The 24,383-nt window shown below is 34.3% G+C and overlaps 2 protein-coding genes across 4 annotated transcripts in view; both read left to right on the forward strand.

Annotated features, from left to right (window-relative positions):
- Nucleotides 1-5,826, forward strand: part of LOC138699946 (leukotriene A-4 hydrolase) — a 50,300-nt gene extending 44,474 nt beyond the window's left edge. For both annotated transcript variants that reach the window (XM_069826159.1, XM_069826158.1), the window contains exons 12-13: nucleotides 350-454; nucleotides 1,487-5,826. In XM_069826159.1, the coding sequence (XP_069682260.1) occupies nucleotides 350-454; nucleotides 1,487-1,607 (226 nt within the window). In that variant the 3' untranslated portion in view covers nucleotides 1,608-5,826. The remainder of the gene's footprint in view (nucleotides 1-349; nucleotides 455-1,486) is intronic.
- A 6,606-nt stretch (nucleotides 5,827-12,432) lies between these two features.
- The window catches only part of LOC138699950 (polyubiquitin-C), a 28,964-nt gene continuing 17,013 nt past the window's right edge, over nucleotides 12,433-24,383 (forward strand). For both annotated transcript variants that reach the window (XM_069826171.1, XM_069826172.1), the window contains exons 1-2: nucleotides 12,433-12,568; nucleotides 14,022-14,212. In XM_069826171.1, coding sequence (XP_069682272.1) covers nucleotides 14,023-14,212 — 190 coding nt within the window. In that variant the 5' untranslated portion in view covers nucleotides 12,433-12,568; nucleotide 14,022. The remainder of the gene's footprint in view (nucleotides 12,569-14,021; nucleotides 14,213-24,383) is intronic.

Consider the following 24,383-nt stretch of genomic DNA (forward strand, 5'->3'; position numbering starts at 1 on the left):
GAAAATGGAACTTACTTTAAGAACACGCCTCGTAGAATGAATGAATGAATGAATGAATGAATGAATGAATGAATGAATGAATGAATGAATGAATGAAAAGTTACATTGACCAGAGGACTGTTACTAGTGTTAGAAGAGAATTTAGAACAACTCAAAAAACTGAACTAAATCAAACAGTTGGCACAAAATAATAGCAAACATTTTGCAGTACTAATACCTCTTTCTATGTATACATGACAGTATATTTCCCCATCACTTTTCTATCCTGCATTAAATTGTAAATGATAATAAGATAGCAGTGATTCCAAAATATGGCCTTTAGTATACATAAACGAAAATTCTTTTGCAGGTGGCTTCGATTATGCATCAAGGGAAAGTGGAAAGAGCAAGTGGATCGTGCACTAGAATTTGTTGTTGAACAAGGTCGCATGAAATTTGTTCGTCCTATTTACAGGTAAGCTACCATAAAGAGTAAGTCATGTGAATCTCTTTAGGACATAATATTTCCTAGAGGTCTGTAACCTATTATAGTATCACCACATTGCCTAGTGGGAAAACTTTGTTCTCTCGTTATGATTACTTATACTTATATGAACAGTTCATGTTCTGAATTGCTTATGCTGAGTTGTCCTTGGAACTGGTGGGTAGCAACTCATCCATCAGTGGAAAAATTGTTACATATAAGATAGATTTATTCGTTTCATAATATTGTTACATATGCTTTATAGTATAGAGTAAATGACATGTCCAGTTCTTACGTTTAACTTATAAAAATGCAAATATGAAATATGTACAGAATTAGTACCTTAATAACAATAACAAATTATACAATGCAATATGTTTGCCATTTAATAGTATCAAAATATTTACACAGTACTATGAAATGTCAGGAATTCATCTACAGAATAGAAAGTGTGAGATATTAAGTAATTTTTTAGTTTAATGTCTTCAGGAAGACTATTGAAAATTTTTATCACTATGTAACATACTCCCCTTTGATAGCATGATAAATTTGATGATGGCATATGAAAAACATTCTTTCTGCGGGTATTTATACTATGTATGGCTGAATTAGTTGGAAAATTTCTTTATTACATAAGAGGAAATTTATTAAAGAGTATATGTACTGATTTGTTAAGGTTAGCATCTCTGATTTAAAAAAAATGGTGGTAAACGATTCTCTAGCCTTTGCTCCAACTATTATTCTAATTGCTATTTTTTGTAATAAGAATATATTTTTACTATCTGCAGAATTTCTCCAAAATATTATTCTGTACGACATAAGGGAATGAAAATAGGGAAAATATATTGTCTTTAAGATACCGCTGTCTAGAAATTGTGAATTGCGAATAGGACTAGCAGTACAAAGAAGTTTTATTTGCCGGTTTTTTAATAATTGTTTTTATGAACCAGTAGTATTTTGTTAAGCAGTCTAGTCCAATCTAGTACAAATATAATGTTTAATATACTGGTATTGATATTACAGGGACCTGTATGCATGGGAAGAAGTTCGTGACAAAGCAATTGCTGTATTTAAGGCTAACAAGTCCAAAATGATGTATGTAGGTGCATACACTGTTGCCAAGGATTTGCATTTGGAATCATGAAGGATGATCGAATAGCATAGTACAAAATGCTTTCATACAAGATGGACCATGCAGGAAAGTGATAAAGCAAATCCTATCATTTTTACATTTAAATGAAAAATGGGTAGAAGTAAAGGTATTTTTAAATTGCTTGACATACACTTGAAATTTTAAGAATTCATACTCTCAGACATAATTTACATTAACGTATATTAATAACTATGTCCTTTATTTTGCTTAATAACATTCTCATTTTGAGAGTAAGTTACTGTACATAAAAATTATGTACTCTTAATTATGTATTACTAGGGCTTGGAAGTTGATGAAATATCATCTTTTTTCTGAGACGTCACAGTCAATGCAGGATACAATATAAGTCCATTTCATTTCAAGACGAACTAATATAGACTACTTTTATTTTGCATTTCTCTGCATTTTTCGATCTTTTATTGTATATTGGTAATTTTTAAGGAAATATAGTACTTTTTGTTGCATTTTTTGCCCTTTTATGCTTTTAACGGATTTCTTTTTACGTTGTGATCATAGTCTATATTCGGGAACCTACTGCAGATTGCTTACGCAATTTGATCGCGTCATTCAGGAATTTTCCTTATGGTTACATCAGTCTTGACTCCTGATCACATGTGTTAAGTGTTTCCCCTAATTCAACGCAACAGAACAAATACTGCAGCCGCAGTGCCCGCAATCAGCATTTTATTGTACCTCACAAGTGAAGATGTACAAATGCCGAAAGTGAAGTAAAGTAGACAAAGTTAGTTCACAGTAAGTGACAGAGTTTGGTGACAATATATTTTCCACATATGGAAGTAGGCTATACTATGTTATAAGTTGTGTGAAATTAAAGAAAGTACAGGTGCAGCCAGATATATGGTGAAAGTGAGCACGACAGTTAAATCATTTTACACAAAAATGGTTCACATAACATGCATGGCTCTTGCTCTTCATAGAATGTATGAATTACTGCGAGTTAATAACTTGCAGAAACGTGTAAGAAAAATTGGAGAAAAAGTTAAGGTGCAATTCCTATGATGCGGCTGACGCACGCGGCTGACGGATTGCGTGTGACGCACTACACTGCCACAATGGAATGTTAGGGAAGTGATTCCTATGCTGCGTCAGCCGCTTGCGTCGACCGCAGTGCAAGTTGAGCCGTGCGGCTGTACCCCTTCGAGAGCAGTACAGACGCAGCTGCAGCGCGTCTGGGAGAAAAGAGTCTCTGCTTGCCTTGCTGTAAAATGTCTGAAGCAGTAGATTTATTTACCGTTCTGGAAGATGAAAAACTGGTCGAAATGGTGTCGAAGTTTCCATGAGTCTTTCATGTCGCAAGCTCAATCTACAAAGACCAAATTGTTAAAGACAATGCTTGGAAAGAAATAGGAGAATTTGTCAAGAACTCAGGTAAGAAAAATAGTGAGTTCTAGTAATTGGATTATTTTGCCAGGGTACTGTCCCTGCACATAAAACCCATCAATATTCGCAAAACTATCACCCCTAGCAAGTGGTATAAGAATTTTAGATGGTGGTGATTCATTAGGATCTAGTTCATAATAAAGTCTAAACCACGATAAACTGTGAAGTGTAGTTTGTAAACTTAATTAACAATTAAATTGTTATTTTTAATTTCACAGAAGCATATTATCCAATATTCACTGTGCCAATACAAGCATCAAAGAAGACGACATACTAATGATGGAAGACACTGCAACGGAGGATGCTGGTGCACCATCAACTTCTCAAATCACAAATGATACTTCAACACAGAATATGGACAGAACGGTGAATTCACTTCGACCACCGAGTAAAAGCCAAAGAAACCACGAAAAAATTGTAGGCTTGCTGGAGGATAGGCGCATCGATAGAAAAAAATATAATTGACAGTTTGAATCAGAATCGCGATGATGACACTGATTAAAGTATTGTGATGTCCGTCAAAAAACTGAGATCAAATTTGATTCATGAGATGAAAATGAGATCACCACAGATGGTTTTCGATTTGGAAAGTCGCTACACAAATCCTTTCATTTTTCCACCGGAACCTTCAGCATCAACAAGCACTAGTAGTTGGATGACATGATCATCACCTTCAACTTTGAATATCAGCAATCATTCAACCGTCCGTGACTCGTATGATTACACGGGATTTGAAGCCCGGAAAATTTTGAATCACTGTGATTGGTTTTCAGTGTTAAAAAATAAAAATTGATTAAAACACTACAGTTTATACTAATAAAATATTTTTACTTGCAGTTTTTGCAAGAAAAAATTGATTAAATATATTACTAAAAAACTACTATAAACCATTTTTACTTTACATACCTCAGTGTTATGGCTAACTTTTTGTCAAGAGTTATAGAGTACAGATATCTATTTGAAGAATCTTTCTTGAGATCGTCTTTGATCAGATCGAGAACACAGTTGAACTGAGCAATGTTTAGCCTGAAAAACTCCCGAAATATCGTGTCATCTTGTAACATGTGCCGATTGATTAGTGTTGTAAAAAACCTTCCTCACGCCTTGTCCTAAATATGGGATATACTTCAGCATTTCCCTCATTTATTTGTTGGAGCAGAATTTCTTCCCCTTCATTTTCTTCCAATAGCAAATGAGGACCTAACATTCTAAATGTGTTAAGTGCAAAAAACAACTTTCTGAGATATTGATGAAAAACACATTGTGAAATGCATGTTGAGATACCTATAACACCGTCTTTTGGCACACGAATGAATCTCTTACAGTTGAGCTATGACAAAGACAGTTTAGTATCATATTCTCTATGGATGTTCCTTCCTTAGATTGAATAAAATGAAATTTGAAAAATTGGAACTTCGCATATTTAGAATGTTAGTTCTTCAAATATAACAATAAATCGCTTTCACTCATTATGCAAGTCCGCTCACGACCAATAGACCGCACGCGTCTGACGTTTCATAGGAATCGCCTACTAATGCGTCAGCCGTGAACATCAGACGCACTACGTCAGCCGCGTGCGTCAGCCGCATCATAGGAATTACACCTTTAGACAGAAAATGAAGAAGGTATTGGAAAACAACATTGGGTATCAGTCAATGTGTAAAGTCGAGAAAGCTCTGCAAAGTGAAAACTTTGATTTCAATGCTTTTGATGAAGATTTTTCACCAGGGCACCTTGATTGTTTCAAGTATGCTCCCATGACTTCAATTGAAGCAAAAAGCAGTTTTTATTATTATTATTATTATTATTATTATTATTATTACTACTACTACTATTACTACTACTACTACTACTACTACTACTACTACTACTACTACTACTACAAATCTTGGTCTTTTTTTTTAATTTTAGTGTCGTATTTTCAGAAATTTAAGGTCATTTTGTAGGTCATTTTTCTGTGATTTTTAGGTCATCAACTTCCGAGCCCTATATATTACAATAACATGTATTTCAGTAATGCAGATTTTATTATTTATTATTAATTACATTGAGTAACATGTTAATATTCTCGTAGGCCTACTACTAAAAATTGTATTGCAGTACTTTGACATGAATTCTGTTTGTTTTGTGACATTCAGGTAAATCAGTTTTACATTTTAAGCTGCATACACATTAGTAAAAATTTACATGGTGTTTCGCATCAGCGCAAATTTGTATATATTCTAACAAATTTATGTCACTGTGGATGTGTGTGTGTGCAGCACTTAAATATACGCAAACATTTTTGCCCCAATCAGTGTATGTGATCTATCTGTTGTTGGTTTTTGTGAAGATATCAAAGAGATTTGTACCGCAACATAGTAATTTGGACATATCTTTATTGATTTCGCCCCAAGCATCTTTTTTTTTTCTACTTTTATTCCAATACCACTTATTTTTTTGATCCTGTAAGACTTGATGTTGTTTCTATTCTTTAATTAAAGGAATGCATTTTCTTAGGCAAATAATATTGCAATATCTTTTCCCAACAACAAACCACTAGTTAACAAATACATATAAACATGTTGATCACAGACGTACAGCACACACAATATAATTTTATGAAGCAATAATATCTTAATTTATGGCAAAAAGCTTTGCGTCAAATTCTGCATTCAACATACGACGTAAATTTTTACTAATGTGGGCGCGGCTTTAGACTTCTTCCAGATGTCCTTAAGAACATAACCTATTTTTAAATACAGCTGTGATTATCCTGAGGTGATGGATTTTGATGAAGCTGGAAATAAAATTATTTACATCTTGCAAACTTGGATTATTTACCTTCTTTCACATAGGCTGCTCTCTCAAATTTTCCTTTTGGAGGCAGGAAAGTAATCAAGATACTTCCATTTTAGTTGATCTAGCATGAGAATTGAAGTTGTAGTTTGTGGACGGTAAGTGTAAATATGTGATTTTCTGGGAATCGGCACTTCTGTCTGATATAAGGAAGCAAATTAAAAAATTTTTCACCAGTTTAGTTTGTGAAGATAGAAGTTACCTGCTATAAACTATGACATTTAAAAATATATGTTTTATGGAATATTATTGTGAAATATTTCGTATAAGAAAAAGTATGAAGAGAATCGCTATTTTATGCTCTTATTTCCGTAATCACGAAATTGAGTAAAAATATGGAGCCTTATTTAAAAGTAACTTAGCTTTAAGCATTAAGTGCTAGGCTTATTTGAGTGGAATCTGTGTTTAAAACTGTGAGATTATTCCATAGTTCTAGATGTGACAAGAGACTTTTTTTGCTTTACATTAATAAACTTGATGTAAATTTATAACTTCGTAGTGTGATTATAGTTATTTTGTATGTATTAGCTATGAAACGTCCAGGATTAGGTTAAAAACGTGGTCTCGACTTTCTGTTGTTAGTATATTCAGCTTGACCTTTTATTTCATCAGTTCAACTTAATCTTTATTTTCAGAGTAAACGAATATGCATTTTGTTACTGAGAATTCTTACTTCAAAATAGTGACTTTTATTTTATTGTTAATCTCGTAAGAACAGAAGAGAACTATTTTGTAGTCAAACTTAAATTAAAATTCCAAACTTTCGAAATGTTTTGACTCTCTAGAATTTGAATATATTTTTGTATCATATAAGTTAACGTAACTATTTTTCAACTGGCTTTACATAGTGGACTACTTTTATAGAGGGGAGTGCTCTTATGTTTTCCCAAATATTGGTTATTCCATTGCAATTACCGATAATTTCTCCAGCACATAGGCCTATGTTTGTTGGTTGTTTTCTAATGTCAAGCACTTAAACAGCGAATTCATTGACATCTCCGTACATATGACACTTGGTTCACTACACATGGAAGCTTGTTGATGAGCAACATCAATATGTTTCTATTCTTCTCTATGAAAGGTTTTCAGAAAAAATATTGGAGTGCAAGAGGTCAAAGGACTTTATTGTCAAACGCCTGGCATTAGAAAACAACAACAACAACAGGTTTTCAGAATCACTATGGTAATATCTGTTATCAAAAGTTGATACCGAAGTAGGATAACTTAGACATAGGATTTTGTCTTTTTTCATCTTTATTCAATTTAGTAAATTTCAAATTCTAATTATGCATTATTAGGTGGATTACGGTATATGCTGTTGCTCAAATGATACCAGTTGCAGGCACGGCATTTAATAGATCTCAAAGGGAGATTTGGTAAATATGTAAAACTACTGCATTACATTTCCATATTTTTTATGCAAGCCTTGTGAAAGCTTCACCAGCAAAGCACACACTGTATAGTTCCTTCCCCTTTAATTATCCTCAACATTTCCTCCACAACGCCTCTTCAAGTGATATCTCAGTAAACTCTCATTTTACAAACCTATGGATCAACAATTGGCTCTCTTCTGATAAAGGAAAAATTTTACAGTCCGTACAAAAGAAACCAAATGACCTGGAAATGTACAAAAACTTGTCCAGACACGTTCAAACATTTTTAACAAGAGCCAGAACAGGTCACATTGTCACACAGTTGTACCTACATCGATTTCACCTTTCTGATACTCCTACTTGTCTGTGGTGTAATAATCATGATGAAGATCTGGAACACATTCTTCTATACTGTCCATCCATAAACCACAAAAGAAGTAAATTAAAATCATCAGTACCAGTTGTAGAAGACACAGCTATGCAGTATATATTGACTACACCCCAACTCTGACTACTAGCAACAGGCATCTATAATGACCAAAGAGATGGGGTATGTTATCAATGGACACAAGTTTACTATACCGAGAGCTTTGATTACATCACGAGGTGGGGGAAGGGGTCTTACCTACAAGGTATAGTGATTGCACGCACAGAGCTCTCTGATGTTACACGTGCTGTCTGAGATAGTTTTCAATACCTGTGCATTTCCTGGGATATTTGAATTTCCTGTCTTCTTCATATTCTTCTATATTGGTCCTTCTACACTATTTCCTTTATTTACTTTTTTCCTATTGCAGTCCTTCCAATTTGTCCTACTTGTGTTTACCGTAAGTGCAAAGCATTTATTTGCCTTTACATTACAACATAGTTTACAATATGCCAAAAGAAAAGAAGCCTCGGCATGTATAGTTGTCAAAAAAAAAGTGGCCGCACTCGTGAACAGCAAATATTTTCTAAGTCCACTTCAGGTCATGGCGATGTTACACAATGCATGTGCTTTTAGAAGCAGTTCCGGAACTATGGAATCATTCCATATCTGCGCCTCGTATACCAGTGGTAGAGAGCTCGCTTAATGATTTGAAGGTTGTGAGTTCGGGCCTTGTTCAAGTTTTCATTTTATTTTTTAATCGTTCTTTAGCGATGTAAATATTGCATTATTCAAATTATCATTTATATTCTGTTATCGTTCTTTATCGATATGAATAATATTCAAGTTATTTATATTTTATCGTTCCTTTAGCGATATATATAATATTCAAATTATAATTTGTTATATTCTGTTATCGTTCTTTAGTGACGTGAATAATATTCAAATTATCATTTGTATTCTGTTATCATTCATTAGCGATATAAATAATATTCAAATTATCATTGATATTCTGTTATCGTTCATTAGCGATATAAATAATATTCAAATTATCATTTGTATTCTGTTATCGTTCGTTAGCGATATAAATAATATTCAAATTATCATTTGTATTCTGTTTTCGTTCGTTAGCGATATAAGTAATATAAATTTAATGTTAGTTTTAGAACAATACAGCTGCCTAATACGAGTGTTAGTTTTTTCTTCCTATATTGTTATATTATTACATTATACTATCCTGTATCATAATAAATTGGAAAGGTGTCACGAGGATTTGAGCCTGATACGTTGACATTTCAATTCCGAATTTCGCGACGTCCGACATTCCTACGTTCTTCCGACTGAGCTATGTCATTTACCTGGTATTAACGTAATTCAGCGCATTGTCAGAAACACTACAACTGAACATTCATTTCAATTATATTCTGGATATTTAATAAAGATATAAAAAGGTTACGTTTATGACAGTAATATTTGTAGTTCTAATACCAACTGGAACAGCAGCAGTGTTAACAGCAGCAATGATTAAGGACGTATCGCGTGGATACAGTTCAATACAGATTTTTCGAAAACAAATTACGACACTGAGGTCGAGATTATAAAATAATTATATTCTTCTTAACTCTGTGGACTTTATGTTTGAAAATGATATAGTTATTAATAAGACTCTAACAAGTATTTATATTATTTCCTAATTGAAGAATATGTATTTTTAGTATAATGAATGTCTTGCTGTTATCTTAAGACCTAGGTAGAGGCTAATTCTCTGAGGAAACTACGACCCCATTTATGCCAGCGACTTTGACTGACATGGCTCCACAAAGAGGTGCAGGAACGAATGAAAGTATAATACGGGCTGGGGTTCATCTTGGTTTCTCGGCATCCGAGGCAGGTAGGCGTTTCAACGTTTCAGAAAGGACAGCCCGGAGATGGGTGCAAAATTATCAACGCTCGGAAATTTTTGGCTGAAAAGCTGGGAGTGGTAGAAGGAAAATTTCAACACCACAACAGGAAGCCAGATTAGTGGCAGGGCTTGATAGGAATCTCTTCATACCGCTCTACTTTGAAGACAGTTTTAATTTCCCTGGCCACGACCAGGCCGTGAGAAATCGTTTAAGGGCCGCCAATTTGAGATCTCAATGTGCCATTCCTAAGGAAGTTCAGAAGGAAGAGCACATAGAGGAGCGTTTAGTCTTTGCAGTGGGAAATAGTGATCGGGATTGGAAAAGAATAATCTTTTCTGATGAAGTCACCTTTTCTACTACAAAGGAAGGACCCATTCTTGTATATCGTCCTCCTGGTACCCGATTCGACCACAGATACGCTGCCTTGCATGCCCTCAGTGGTAGAGTATCTGTGTTGTGTTGGAATTCTTCAATTTCAGCAGGATAATTATCCAGTCCACACATCTCAATTGATTCGGGACTGGTTTGCGAGGAGACAGGATAATGAATTGATAGCCTGGCCTTGTCGCTCTCCGGACTTGAACCCTTTAGAGCATATGCGAAAAAATTGGCCCAATCCCCCTCCAAGACGCCCTGATGATTTGTGGAAGCTCGTCCATGGTCCCTGGGATGCTGTGACTGAGAACAGTCAATATTTGAAAACACTAGTCGATTCCATGCTTGCTCGACTGCAAGATGTGATCAAGATAGGAGGAAGATGGATTAAATATTGAATCGTGGCTTTTTGTTCTTTTTTTGTTTTTTTAACTTTTAATTGTTTTAATTTTTTAAGGCAGACACCTGTACTGTAAATATGTTTTGTTTATGCCACGAAAGATATTTTTGTTGAGAATATAATCTTTCTTTCCATTTGCAGCCATAATGTCATAATAAATAATGACACAGTCAGGGCATAATAAATTCATGAACCTGATGTTAATTACTAAAACAGTCATAAAAGAAACAGAAACAATTATATTTTCTCTCTCTCCAAAAAAAGAAAAAAAACATAAAAAGCATTAGGTTGAGTTCGAACGCACGACCTTATGAACACTTGCCCGAAACGCTACCATTACGCTATAGATTAACACGCAAAAACTTTCACTCTGACTGTAGATATCAGGCCACGTAGTCCAACAACATGTAACATCACCTGTCTCCGAATTGTAGCGGAGATACCTGAAGGGAACTTTGTCTCTAGAGAGTGGCCACTTTTTCTTTTGACAACTGTACAATTGCAGCTATTTGTTGAGGAGTTTAGATCGCAGCACTTTTCCACAGATGGTGAAAAACTTACATGCAAGGTATGTAAAGTCAATCTACTGGGGAACAAGAGACACCATGTACAAAAACACTACAACTCTGAAAGATACAAGGAATGTTTTAAGTTGTTGAATTCGAAGAAAGTCGAAGCTATTCCCACGAGTTCAAATATGGAATGTGATTTTTACCAAGACTTGTGCCACATGTTCGTTAGGGCAAATATTCCATTTAAAAAACTTAGAGAAGGATGGAGGGTGTGAAATGGACAGCCAGAATAAGAAATGAAGCTGTGTTGGAACGAGTGGGTGAAGAAAGAATGATACTGAAGCTGATCAGGAAGAGAAAAAGCAATTGGTTGGATCATTGGCTGAAAGAAACTGCAGTGGAAGGAATTGTGGATGGGAGAAGAGTTCAGGGCAGAAGAATATATCAGACATTAAGTTATTATATGGATCTATGCGGAGACAAATAGGAACGCAGAAAATAGGAAAGATTGGAGAATCCTGGGTTTGTAGTGAAAGACCTGCCATTTGGTAGAACACTATGTATGTAATGTATAATATAATTATATTAATTCTAGTGTTCAAACATTTGTCAATATTGTATTGATATTTGTGCATAATTTTTATTTATTTATTATTTTGCTAGTATGTATTACTAGTATTAGAACTAATTCTAGTTTTAATTTCATTTGACGTGTCCAACATCATTCTGTAAGATTCTTAGGACGAAATAAAATACAAAGGAACTGGCCACCCCACCCCATTATCTCCTGGTCTAGTTGCCTCTAAGTGGTGCCTTCTTGGTATCACTTGTGAGGTTCAGAGTTGTCTTCGGATAGTTGACCAAACAAGAACATATATAAAAAGTAAGTAAATCCATGGTGCTACAGTCCATGAAGGGCCAAGACCGACCAGTTGCTGCTGGCTTCACGTTCACATATCGAAGCAGAGGTGGACGATCATCCAACCAGAATGGAGGCATCGTGTGGTTAGCATAATGATCCCCCCAGCCGTTATAGCTGGTTTGCGAAACTGGATTTTCGCTACCTATTTTAGCTCCCCAAGATGCTGGGTGGGCACCAGTCCCATACACTGGCCGAAATTTCATGAGAAAATTTCTTCCTCCATGAGGACTCGAACCAGCGCGCATTCCGTAACGCGAGTCCTTCCATGCGTGCAACAACGACCTAAGCAGGGACCGCTAAAGTTTACCATTGCCGAAAATATTTATACTCTGTATTTAGAAATTTGCCGTTTGTGTTTATGCGTTTAATATAATGTGACCCTATTTTGTAGGTAACAACCTTGACGACAATTGAAATTATCTTACAAAATAAACTGACTCAAATTATTTTGCTGTTCTGTGCTCAAAATGCCCCAACTCTTATAAATACGGTTTATTTTTATTTATTTATTTCAGTACTTATGATTTTCGGGAAAAAAAAAATGTAGATGGCATAGTTGACCACAACACTTGCATTAATCTCGATGCCACCAATTTTGTATTTTTATTTAAATTTTTAGTTAATTATGATATTTCAAACTTGTATTACTTAAAAAATTCTACGCACTTTATAATTAAATGTACATATATAATAAATATGTTATATTTTAAAGAAATTCATAATGTTGATCAATAATAATGCACTTTTGGTGTTGAGATTCCGTTGTTGGAGTTTGATGGAGGGGTAGATTGAATTGAGTTGTGTCTGTGTGTTAGGAACGTTGACAGTTGAAATCTTGTTTATTTGAAAAAATAGAACAGGTAAGTTCATGAAGAGGAAGAATCGGTATAATGAAGAATATGAGGAAATACTAATCCATTGTACATTAATGTTGCTTTTAAATAACATAGTACGTGTGATTAGTGTACCGGTAGTTTTGAAGGATAGCCATTTTGTGTTGTGACTTTAGCGGCGTAGTGTGTGCGCATTAGATTTATAATAGAAAAGGGTATGAGTATGTTATATTTTATAAATGTAGCAGACACGTTTATTAAAATTCACTCAAACAACGTGTGTAAACTGTGTTTTTATTTAAAAAGTAAAGTTACAGAGATTAGTCCGTTCAAGAGTACTTACAGTATTGTGCAATCAGATGCCGGAATGGCGAAAGTCATAAATCCTAATAGACTATTTTTTGGTTTTTAACACCTTGTTAATCATGTAGTGTTTGTTAGTATTCGTTACCCATAGTCACAAATTAGTTGGGAAATTTGGATTGGGAGAATTAAACTAGGGTTGAGGTAGTTACATTCATACTCCTCTTACTTTGCATTTATACGAATCTGTCATACGATTAACTTCAGCTCCTCAAAAAAATTCTTCCTTATAAATTCAACTATTTTCACTTTCGAAATCACCGGAACTACCTTAAGTTATTTTCACCCGAATTTTTAAAGGACCGTTAACACAATAATTTACTTGTTTCCATATAGGCGTACTACTAGGCCTAATTATTAAACGTTGATTGCATGCGTCACTAATTTTCGTATAATATAACGAGTAATAGTAATTTAATAGCAGTCTCATAAAGTCTCTAAAGTCAACTATGACGAATTCTTTCGTGTGATTGTTTAACTTTCTGCCAAAAGTCAACTATGAGAAATTCTTTTGTGTGATTGTTGAACATTCCGCCAGTCCGTCGAGCTGTAATATTTGTCAGTTTTAAGGCCTAATGGTGCAGTCCATGTTCTGGAGTTTATCCGCTGGTTAATTTTTCATATTAATCGCAGACATGCGGTACTTATAAAATGAATGTATGCTTTGGTCCTTTAAAGTTTGTTTGTTGCTGCTACCAGTTCCCCTGTAGTCACTCACTAATGATGCGCATTCGACACCTCTTTAAATAATTGAGATTTTTTTTTGTTGTGACAATTAAATCAAAAGTTAAACAATAAAAACAGTTGCTGAGATTGATCTGATGAAGGTTAGGTTAATAGTTTTGGTTATTCATCTAATGTAGAATGAAGTAGTGATTTGCTTTAAGTATAATTCTGTGTTCAGTGCTTTGAGATTGTGTATGATAAACTTCGCCAAAATGGTAAAAAGTTATGGCTGCTGCAAGTCTTTTCGTAAGAGTTATTTTCCCTGGACCATTAATACAATGCCAGAGTGGCCGTAATTATTTACATTTTTGGCGAAGGTTGTACTGTTACTATTGTTATAGTTGCAGTATATCAAAAATTATTAGTGATGGCTGCTATTTGTTATTAACAGGATGCAGATCTTTGTTAAAACTCTGACGGGGAAAACCATTACCCTCGAAGTAGAACCATCTGACACAATTGAAAATGTGAAAGCAAAGATTCAGGACAAGGAAGGGATTCCTCCTGACCAACAGAGACTAATTTTTGCAGGAAAGCAGTTGGAAGATGGCCGCACACTTTCCGATTACAACATCCAGAAAGGTACGAGTCCATGTATAATATGAATTTATTGTTGAAGGGCACATATAATTACAATGATTAGTTTACATACACCACTCTTTAATTCAATTTTCTTTATATAAGTACTGTATTTTGTGGGGTCACTTTCCATTTCGTTGTAGTGCACAAAAAACTGTAGTTTTCTTTGGGTGGATGTTTGAAGTTTGTGTACTTTTCACAGTTGATAATGGTTCCTAGTATGACATCACGAACGTATTTGTAACCTATGGCGAACATATTGGATTAATGTAATATAGTCGCTATGTTTGTAAGAAATTTTATGAAAACCACAGGATATAAAATACATAAATTTATAACATTTTAGGGGAGGTAGGCACCCTAAACCTCTAAATATTTATTGCAGCACAAAACTTCCATACATCATATACCACAACATGATTAAAAAAAGTCTGTACAAAACACAAAACCAAAAATCCTGTGATTTTCATAAAATGTTTTATAAAAATGGAGACTATTACATTAATCCAACATAGTCACTGTATACAGAGTTAAAAAAAATAGTAGGCTACACAAGAAAGAAAGAAAAATTATCCACAACAAAATTCAAAATCACAAACTGTATTAATATACTGATATACTTGTATATGTAATTCACAAACAACTATACAGTAAACCCCAATAATACAGACCCATTTGTTACGCTGTCTACATTATACACTCTTTTCGTCTGGTTCCTTGATATTCCTATATAAAACCATGTAAAATCCACCGCTTAATATGCTCATCATCCCATTCAATACTCTCTTTCATCTGCTCAAAATTCTAAAGTATCGTACTTTAAAGGATACTGGACTTCTATATTTACTGCTAGTCCCCGCATATTCAAGGATTTGTAATAGTCTTTGTTTGGTGAATATAATAGAATGGAATGCAACCCTTGAGTATCTCCAAGACTCTGCATTCAGAGCCTGTCCTTCTTGCTGGCAGTTTTAAATCACATTGTAAGTAAAGACTTGAGTGGTGCATCTTGTACAAGTGTGAAGTGATTCAGTGCCAACATGAATAGAGGAGTGAAAATGGAAAGCTTTATCGATATCGGAGAAATTACAAATTCTCTGTAAACATAATAAAAACACCATTATGAATCAGAAACAGTTGGCAGAATCATTAGAAATGCCTTCTTCAACACTTAGAACAATAGTGAAAAATCGTGAACCTTTTATTGTGCATAATTACAGTGTTTAATTCTTAAATTTCATTAACTAATGTTTATGCTGATTCATACCTTTGTGTTAACATTTAAAAAATCCAAAAATGACCACTCTTGCTACTGTGCAGTCCTGTTTAAGACACTATTTATATGCATTCCCTTGAGTCTCTTACTGAGGTTTCACTGTATTAATATATATATATTATCACAAACTATATAAATTAGCTTCAATCTGTGCTTCATTGGCTGACCATGATAATATCTTTGAAAAATATTGGAGTGCAAGAGGTCAGATGACTTTATTGTCAAACGCCTGGCATTAGAAAACAACATAAATTAGCTTCAGAACACTTTATTTTCAGTGTACACCAAACTATGCAGCTACACATAAATCAGTGTAATATTCTGTTGAATAAGAAAGCTTCCAACAATCAAACCATGTATTTTTCATAACTGTCTCTTCACAAACAAATACATGGGGATAATTGTTTCTCAGATTGCTTGCAAATCTTTACCTTCCACTTCACTCAACAAACTACACAAGTCTTCACACACTACAATACTATATAGCCTTCAAAAAGTAAAACTCTCCACACTCTTCAAATTGTGATCTAAACTGAACCAAGTAAATGATAGCTGTACTCAACAGATCATCTTTCTGTCATGTCCAGCTCTCAATCAACGAACATTTCAACTGTTAAAAATGTTAAAATGTCATGTTGTGATATACTGCACGACTTCACCGCCATCTTACAATGTAATAACTTATGGCAGTGATGTCATAAGTTTCCGTAATTTCCTTAAATTTACGTAGTTCTTGTTCAACTCCATAACCATAAAGAAGGAATGTAGAAATATCATTGTGCACAATATTCGGTGAAACGAGCGTTGAGCAGATTCCGCCAATTTTGGAATAGACACCGAAGTACTTGAACTGCCAACATAGAAAACAAAAAATCGCACTCAATCGCTTTCACTGTCATCTTGACGGGATAATAAAAGCCTAACCTAAGTGCGTCGTTATCTATTCCAAAATCGGCAGAATCCGCTCAACGCTCGTTTAACCCAATATTCTTTGTCTTGAAGTCATGGTTATATACTTTTGGATATAGTTCCAAAGACATTGTAATTGAGCCAATATATTGTGAAACCTTCGATGACACTTTTCACACACCATTTTCTGGGACTATAATCTGATTTTGTTTGAGATTCTTCAACCAATCCTTTCAAATGTATATTCAGTATAAACTTTATGCATTTCTACAAACTGTTCCGGAGCTTCATGCTTTTGATAAGAGAACAACCTGAAACTGGTGTATGTAAACTATACATTTGTTGTTGAACTTATTTTTTAATAGTGATTTAGCTCAATCAGACCAGTAACGAATTTTGGTTATTTCAGGAATTAATGTTTATAATTCCTTTATAAGAAAATCATTGAAAACGCTAAGAGTTATGTGAGGAGATATATCTGCCCCTTGGTGAAAGGAAATGCTACCCATAGAACTACCTGAGAACTATTTTAATGTTTGTGAAATTTCATAATTGACAGAAGGAAATATAAGTGATCAAAACTTTACTTATCTTATGTTCTAAAATGTCTAAAATTAATAAACTTTATTGAGAAGCATATTATGCAAACATGTCGGTTTTATTGAGTACTGATTAAAAAAAATGATGTGGAATACAATTTTGTTGCACCAGAATGTTTACCATTGTTTTGTACTTTTTTAGAAAGAGAATAGTAAGATGAATCTCTATTTTCCATTAAAAAAAACGTGAATGAATTGTAGTTTATGCTGTATTGAAGTGGCTCAAAATAAGAGTTCTTATAGAAATTGGTGATAAACTGGAGGCATGTAATGAGAACTGTAAATCTTCAGATTTGGTGGGGGGATAGGAATTTCAAAGGAGTGTTTTGGATCAATCTTGGAAAGGTCAGCATTATAACAATGAAGTGTAAACCTTCATATTTCTCTTTGGGAATGGGAAATCCAAAGGGATATTTTAAAGCAGTCTTGGAAAAATCGGTATTAGGATGGCCATGATAGCCTAAAGTGATGTCATGCCAAGATTCCATATTGCTATAGCTGTTTTTCAGTTTAAGTCCAAGGATCTTTTGCGATTTGAAATGAACAAACTTCACAGAATTTGAGCTCATCATCTGCAGCTTTCATTTTTGTAAATCCATTGAGAAATGGCTTATTGAGGAAGTCTTCCTCTATCACCCCTTTGACAGAGAGTATTTTTCTTTTTTTCTTGCATCTGTTGTCATATGGTGTATAAATGAAGTAGTACAAAGCCTGACCCTTTTATTGAATAGATCACAATTCTAATGAAAACTTGTTTATCTAGCTTTGAAGTATAAATGCAACAGATTTATACAGGGAAAATCAAACCTAAAACATGGCACTCCTGCTGTCTCACAGCACTAGTCTTGCAAACAGATTGTCAGCTTTTGTAGATAATACTTTTGCTATTTCATGACACTACAGTCTGACAAGTGGTATTTTGCGTAACTACTGAATTATCTATAAAAGAAAATGAAAATATTGCCTGAATTTTGAGAACAGTTACTCAAAATGCCCTGTATTACATTATATAGGCTGCACACTATACACACATTGCAGCAATGTTTGCAGGTCTGAGACATTTGCTGGAGCTCATCCTCACTACTATTGTATATTAGGCAATAGTATTTCATTCTTATTAACACTTGCTAAAATAATTTTAACAACGCAATGTTTCTATGATTTGTGCAGTCACTGGAAATGTCACTAAAACTTGTGTAAACACAACTTCTTCAGTAGGTATGTTTCAACAAGGAAAATGCGTTGCTGCACTGTGTATCTAACCATGATTAAAACACGTATTTTTTCAACAGTGTTCATACAACTGAGGTTGATGGTGTAAAGTGCCAGCAGAATGTTGCCATTGTAGTGAAATAACTGATGAGGGAAATCCACACAGTCTGTCCTGGGCCAGGCTTAAAGCAAACCTAAGTTTTTTACATTTTTACTGAGCTGTGAGATAGCTGTGTGACAAATATTGCAATGAGTTTTTCAGATTTCTTGTATAGAATGTAATGGAGGACATTTTCAGCAACTGTCCTGAAATGCCTTAAATAAACAATTCTCTAGTTCAGCAAAATATCACTTGCTAGGCTGTAGTGCCATGAAATGAGGAGCATTGCTTCAAAACGTATTTGCTCCATTCTTAAGAAGTTCACAGGATGTAGAAAAAATGCTACATATTGAATGCAGAATTCAAATCTGCAACTATAAATCTAACAAGTAGTTTTTTCCCCATCTTAATGTGATGTTAAAATGGAAGTGTTGGTTCAAGGAGACCAGATTTTTTCACTTCTTGAAATAAAAATACTGAGATGGAGGAACTCATTTTGAAACTGTGCTCCTCAAATGGCAAGAAATGTTAACTTCCAAATTTTTCGAAACAGGCATATGCCTATTCCTTGAATTGAAGAAAAAGATGACTGGATATTTGCTTGCCAGGCTGCCTATTTCTTAGATTCGACACACACTGTGTAAGCCTCATTGAGAATGGTGATCAGCACAGTTGTTGATATAAAAGATTAAATCTTTCCCTTTGTTTGTATATGCTGTCAACAAAATGGAAGGAAACAATCCAGTTTCATCTGCGCCCCTCTTCGCAATGTTTTTGAACCACATAGGCCTACATAAAATTCTTGTCCAACTGCACATTCATGTGTACTGAGATTGTAGGTCCCTTGTTTTCGTCTAAAATGCAATATTGTTAGGTAGCTTTGTAATAGGAAGGGCTTGCTGCAGATTGAGAGCAATAGCTGAACATTATTGTTTTAATTTTTTCATTACATTCAGCTTCTGTATTTCATCAATAAAATGATATATTTCGAGAGATACTTTAAATCCAATTTTGTAATTGTTACAAAATACTAGGCAATAGTTAACTAACACTAGTTTTCTATGAGAAGCAGTCAAATCAAAATGGGTCAATGCCAAAAAGTATAATAGAACATTTATTACCTCAAAAGTAATCTCCAAAACTGTTTATACATTCATTCTACTGTGAGACAATACGATCAATCCCATTCTTGAAGAAGCTTGTGGGCTGTCTACCGAACCAGTTCTTTACCCAGTAACACACAACTTCGTCCGATGCAAAATGAAGTGTACGAATGCCTTTCTTCAGCTCTTAAAAATGTGAAAATCGCATGGGGAGAGATTTGGGTTGTAGGGGACAGGGAGGGGCTAATTGAAGCGTTTCCCAACCAAATCTCTGAATTGTATTCCCCATGGAGTTGGCAGTATGTGTGTGGGCATTATCATGACGTAGGATAATGTCGTTCGATAGCATTCCAGGGCATTTTGACTTAATGGCACATCTCAGTTTCTGTAAAGTTTCTTCATAATGCTGTGCATTGTGGCCCAGAGGACCCCTAGAATCGAAGAAGAATGTCAACATAACTTTACTGGAACTTGTGTGTATTGCTTTGGACTTTTTCGGTGGGGGAGAAGCCATGTGTTTCCAATGTTGGCTCTGCTGTTTGCTCTCCAGTTCAAAATGGTGACACCACAATTTGTCCCCAGTGACAATATGGGACAGAAATGTATACTCTTTCTTGAGGTATTGTTGCAAGTGGCCCAGTGAAGCAGTAATTCTGTTTGTTTTTTGTTCCTCCGTCAACTGATGTGGAACTCATTGTGTGCAGATTTTTTGGTAATGCAGATGTTTCGTCGCAGTGACATGTATGGAACCATGACTTATTCTCACCAAACGACGAAGTTCTTCCACAGTGATCCATCAGTTTCCCTGTATAAGACCATCAACCTCAGCAATAACAGCAGGAGTGTTGGCACATGCTGTGTTCACTGTAAACACCAGACATGTGACGTTCGATTTCTCATCCTCCTACTCCTTCAGCAGTCAAAAATCGCACTACACCTTGCCATTCTTCTTTATCTGCCTCATTAGTGATGTTGGATGAACACATGTATCTCTAACTTCACTTTCAGCACAATAAACAAACGACTAGTGTGTAAGCAGAGGTTGTAACTGCTTTCACGAGTTGCCACCAGATGTCAGTTCAACAATAAAATCTCAGTGGTACAAACTTGCCCACTGTGAGATATTTGCATAGTGACCAGTTTTCATTTGACTGCCCCTCATAAATTGAAACATAAAATTCATACATTTTACTGATATAGGCTATGTCGGATTCTAAATATTTTCCGTGTTACACCACTTAATGGGATTGATATGTTGGAAATTGTATGTTCCAGAAACTCAACATTGTAATTTGGAATTCAGTAATAGAATTTTGTGTTCTAATCACTTTTCGATCTTCTGTTTTGCAGTTTTCATACTCAAATATAAATAACAATTTTGAAGATAAAGATTGGTTCTCTTCTCCTTATAAAATTTCTGGAAGCATTTGACCAAACAGTTCTTTTCCAGATACTGCTGCTTGAACCTTTTTATTTAAACTGGATATGTATTCACAACCGTTTCCTAGTCCATTCACTATGTTTAAACTTCCAGTAACACTTCAGGTGATATAAGGTCCTTGATATTCTGAAGTCTGCAAGTTGGAGACTGTTGGCATCTTCATCTTGTGTGTCCATAGCATAAACTTATAATGTAAATATCAAATTGTCGCTGTGTCTCCAAAATCTGCTGTGCATTTAAACAGATTTTTCAGGAGAAAGGACAGAACATTATGACTTTTAATTGCCTTGATTTTCAAAGCTACTTTCGGTATAATTAATCATTTTTCGTGTAGAGATTGAAATTATACCAAAAATAGCTTTGAAAATCAAGAGAATTAAAAGTGATAAGGTTTTTTTTTCTTTATCCTGAAAAAAAAATCTGTTTAAATGGACATAGTGGATTTATTTTGGAGGCTCGACAAAATAAGATTTATAAGAATTTTGGAAGCAAGATAATGGTATTCAACAAATAAATTTGCTGGTGCAATAGAATAGTATAATATACTATATAATATGAAGCACAGAAAGCATTGTATTAAAAAATAGCAATACCTAACAATTTTTTCATTGTCTGTTTGAAGGCTCGCTGCTTGAGGGTTTGTATGACGACCCACTATCTTCGAAATCACTTGCAAAATCATCAGACTGGAGAGATTTGCATGCATGCTTCCCTCCTTTGGCAGCCATGTTGAACTCTGGAGTACCATTATTGTGTTAACCAATATTCGAATATGGTATAATTTTGTGCATGTTAGAAAATGTAGAAGGCACTGGATATTGTGCAGTCTTCCTTCTTCACATCGAAGATAGATGGCAGTACATTGCTAAAATTATGTACTGTAACTCAGTTTTCATCATCTTGTGAGATACCATTGTCTTGCATCGAGGGGCAGAAATCATTAGATATGATTGCAAAACATTTTGTTGAAGGTAGTTATTACTTTAAGAGCATGCAACAGCTGTATAATTGGCAATTGTTTTTAGAAGCTCGGTGAGCACTCACTTCATTTGGTATCTAATGGGGTAATTCTCTGAAAAATAAATTTGTAACAAAACCTCATTTAATATTAGTATCAGTTTTTAATACCTCTCATGTTTTCTTTGAGAATTATATGTATGGTGTAAATTCCTCAAATTGTACTTAAAATTCTTCTTTCAAAGATTCGAACATCAGCTGTTGTGTAGTAATTTTGAATATTTTCACTCTTGTTTTAGTTTTGCTACTGCTGGTAAACCAGAACTCGCAATTTTTCTTTTTTGAAGGCTAATTGTATTGAACACTGAACTTTGACACAAGCTACTTCTGTTGGTGATTTAGCAAGGGCATGCATCACCTTAAATAATTTACCTATTGCTTAAGGAGAAATCTTTGATATCCCATTCTTTGCTTCCTGTTTTTTACCTTCAGCTTCTTCCTGTATGTTCACTTTCTTTCAGTCTCTGTGAAATTTTTGCTTCAGTTTTTGTCATTTTCTGTTTTTTGCCTGTAGCTGCATTATCATGTTTCTTTTCTTATGTTTATCAGGATTTTGCCTTATTTTTTCTCTTTCTAGATTCTCTTGGTACTTGATCATATGTGATTAGGTGTGAAGGCTTGCTTATTTTGAAGATGTTCCTATATTATTTTCTTGCATTTTTTTCGCGAGATTTTCGCTGAAAAAGTTAAATATGTACTTAATTCTAATAAACTGAAATTTGTCTTAAAAGTTCGATTGAACTTCAAATACGTACCAGTATAGTCTCTACAAGAATAATTGAGTGTATGGTATTTTGCAAGTCTCTCTTGGGCACATGCGCTTGTGGTACGGTTTGTCCTTGTTCACAATATGCTTAAAATATTTCAACTCAATCTGTCACTGAGTTTGCTGAATCATTCTGGAGAATATAGTGATTAAATTATTAATTCGACATGTTATTAGCATGTTTTAATAAGTTGAAATGAGACAATCAAACACATCAAATTGTGCATATTTAACACTCTAAGGTTAATCGAGAATTTTATAGTCACTATATTCTCACATCTGGATGGTGGCTCATTGGTAGCCAGTAAATGAATTGGATATGCTTTGTATACACTGACCTATCTGCGATAAAACCATTTTTGGAGATTTCTTAAACAAGATATTTTTTATTCCTTCTCTATTATCAGCACTGTCATAATAGTTGTTGTCCTGTGCAGGAATTTTGATAGTGTACACAAGATGTGCACTACTACAGTAGTGTCTCAAGACAAAGTGTGTAGTATGATGGACATGTTGAAGATTAATTTTTCATAAATAGGAAAGTGATTAAAAATGTACTAATTAATAAGTTTACCAGCACCAAAAACTGGACTTGTCAGTTTTTAGCAGTATTTCCAAAAGTCTTGTAATAGGATCTTGTTTCTTCATCTTCCTTGGCTCTGCATGATCTAAATTCCACTTCTCTTTAACTCATTGTCAAGCCATTTTTTTTATGTAATATTTTGTGTTAATTCATACTTAAGAAAACATAAATACAAATAGCTGTGTTGTTCTCAGCAGTTACAAGTCTGTGCCCTCCATGAACTCTGTGAAAAGTAGTATAGTTAAGAGTTAGAGCATTTAATTGAAATTTCTTTTTACATTAGAAAGTTCAACATGGGAATGTTGCTCACTGACATAATTTTTTCTGAGTTCAAAATTGATTTTCTTTGTAAGCCTTTCACTACATCAGTGGTTTCCAAACTGGGGGGGGCCATGTAGAGTTAATGGAGATTGCAAAATGATTTACGAATTGAAACAAACATTTAACATAAAAATGAAAAGAACGTTTTAGTAGTTATACACTAAAATAAAAATTGATTTCACTAATGCAGCAAATATGCCTGTTTTCAGAAAGTAGCTCTCAAATCTGGACTCTGTATCTTATATAGACATCATAGTGATGTCACTTTAAAGTTCAGTGAGATTTCTCGTCTTTGTTTTGTTGGCAATCATAGATGAGAAGCTTATTTTGTATAAATGTGAGGTTGCAAATGTTATAAAAAAAAAATAAGAGCTTCTTTTGCAAGCTCGGGGTACTAAATGCATTCTTTTGAACCAAAACTAATCTACGCTTTACGAAAAAGCCTAGTTTCAACATTCCATCAGTAGGTACATATATATTTTTTTTCTCCAGCCAATTGAATGCAACTGTCTAAAAATGAACCTAGTATCCATTGGTGATTGTAGTATTGTTTTGTGTGTCTTCCGGAAAATATTTAAAAAAAAAGCTGTTGTTTTGCATGTTCACAAAAACAAACTCAATATTTGTTGTATCATATGTAACTAAATTTTCTAGGAGTCCTTTAATGCACTGAAAAGCAAATGATACAAACTAGAAATCAAATTTCTTTAAAAATACTTCGATTTTATTCCTGGCTGTTATTATGTTAACATCTTGGCCCTGCTATTATTCAAAGTATTTGCGTTCGAAAATATCAACAAATTAGGCTCGTAGAAATGATGTTCATGTAATATTTCGTGTTATTGTT

Source organism: Periplaneta americana, chromosome 5 (assembly GCF_040183065.1).
Source record: "Periplaneta americana isolate PAMFEO1 chromosome 5, P.americana_PAMFEO1_priV1, whole genome shotgun sequence".
Lineage (NCBI taxonomy): Eukaryota > Metazoa > Arthropoda > Insecta > Blattodea > Blattidae > Periplaneta > Periplaneta americana.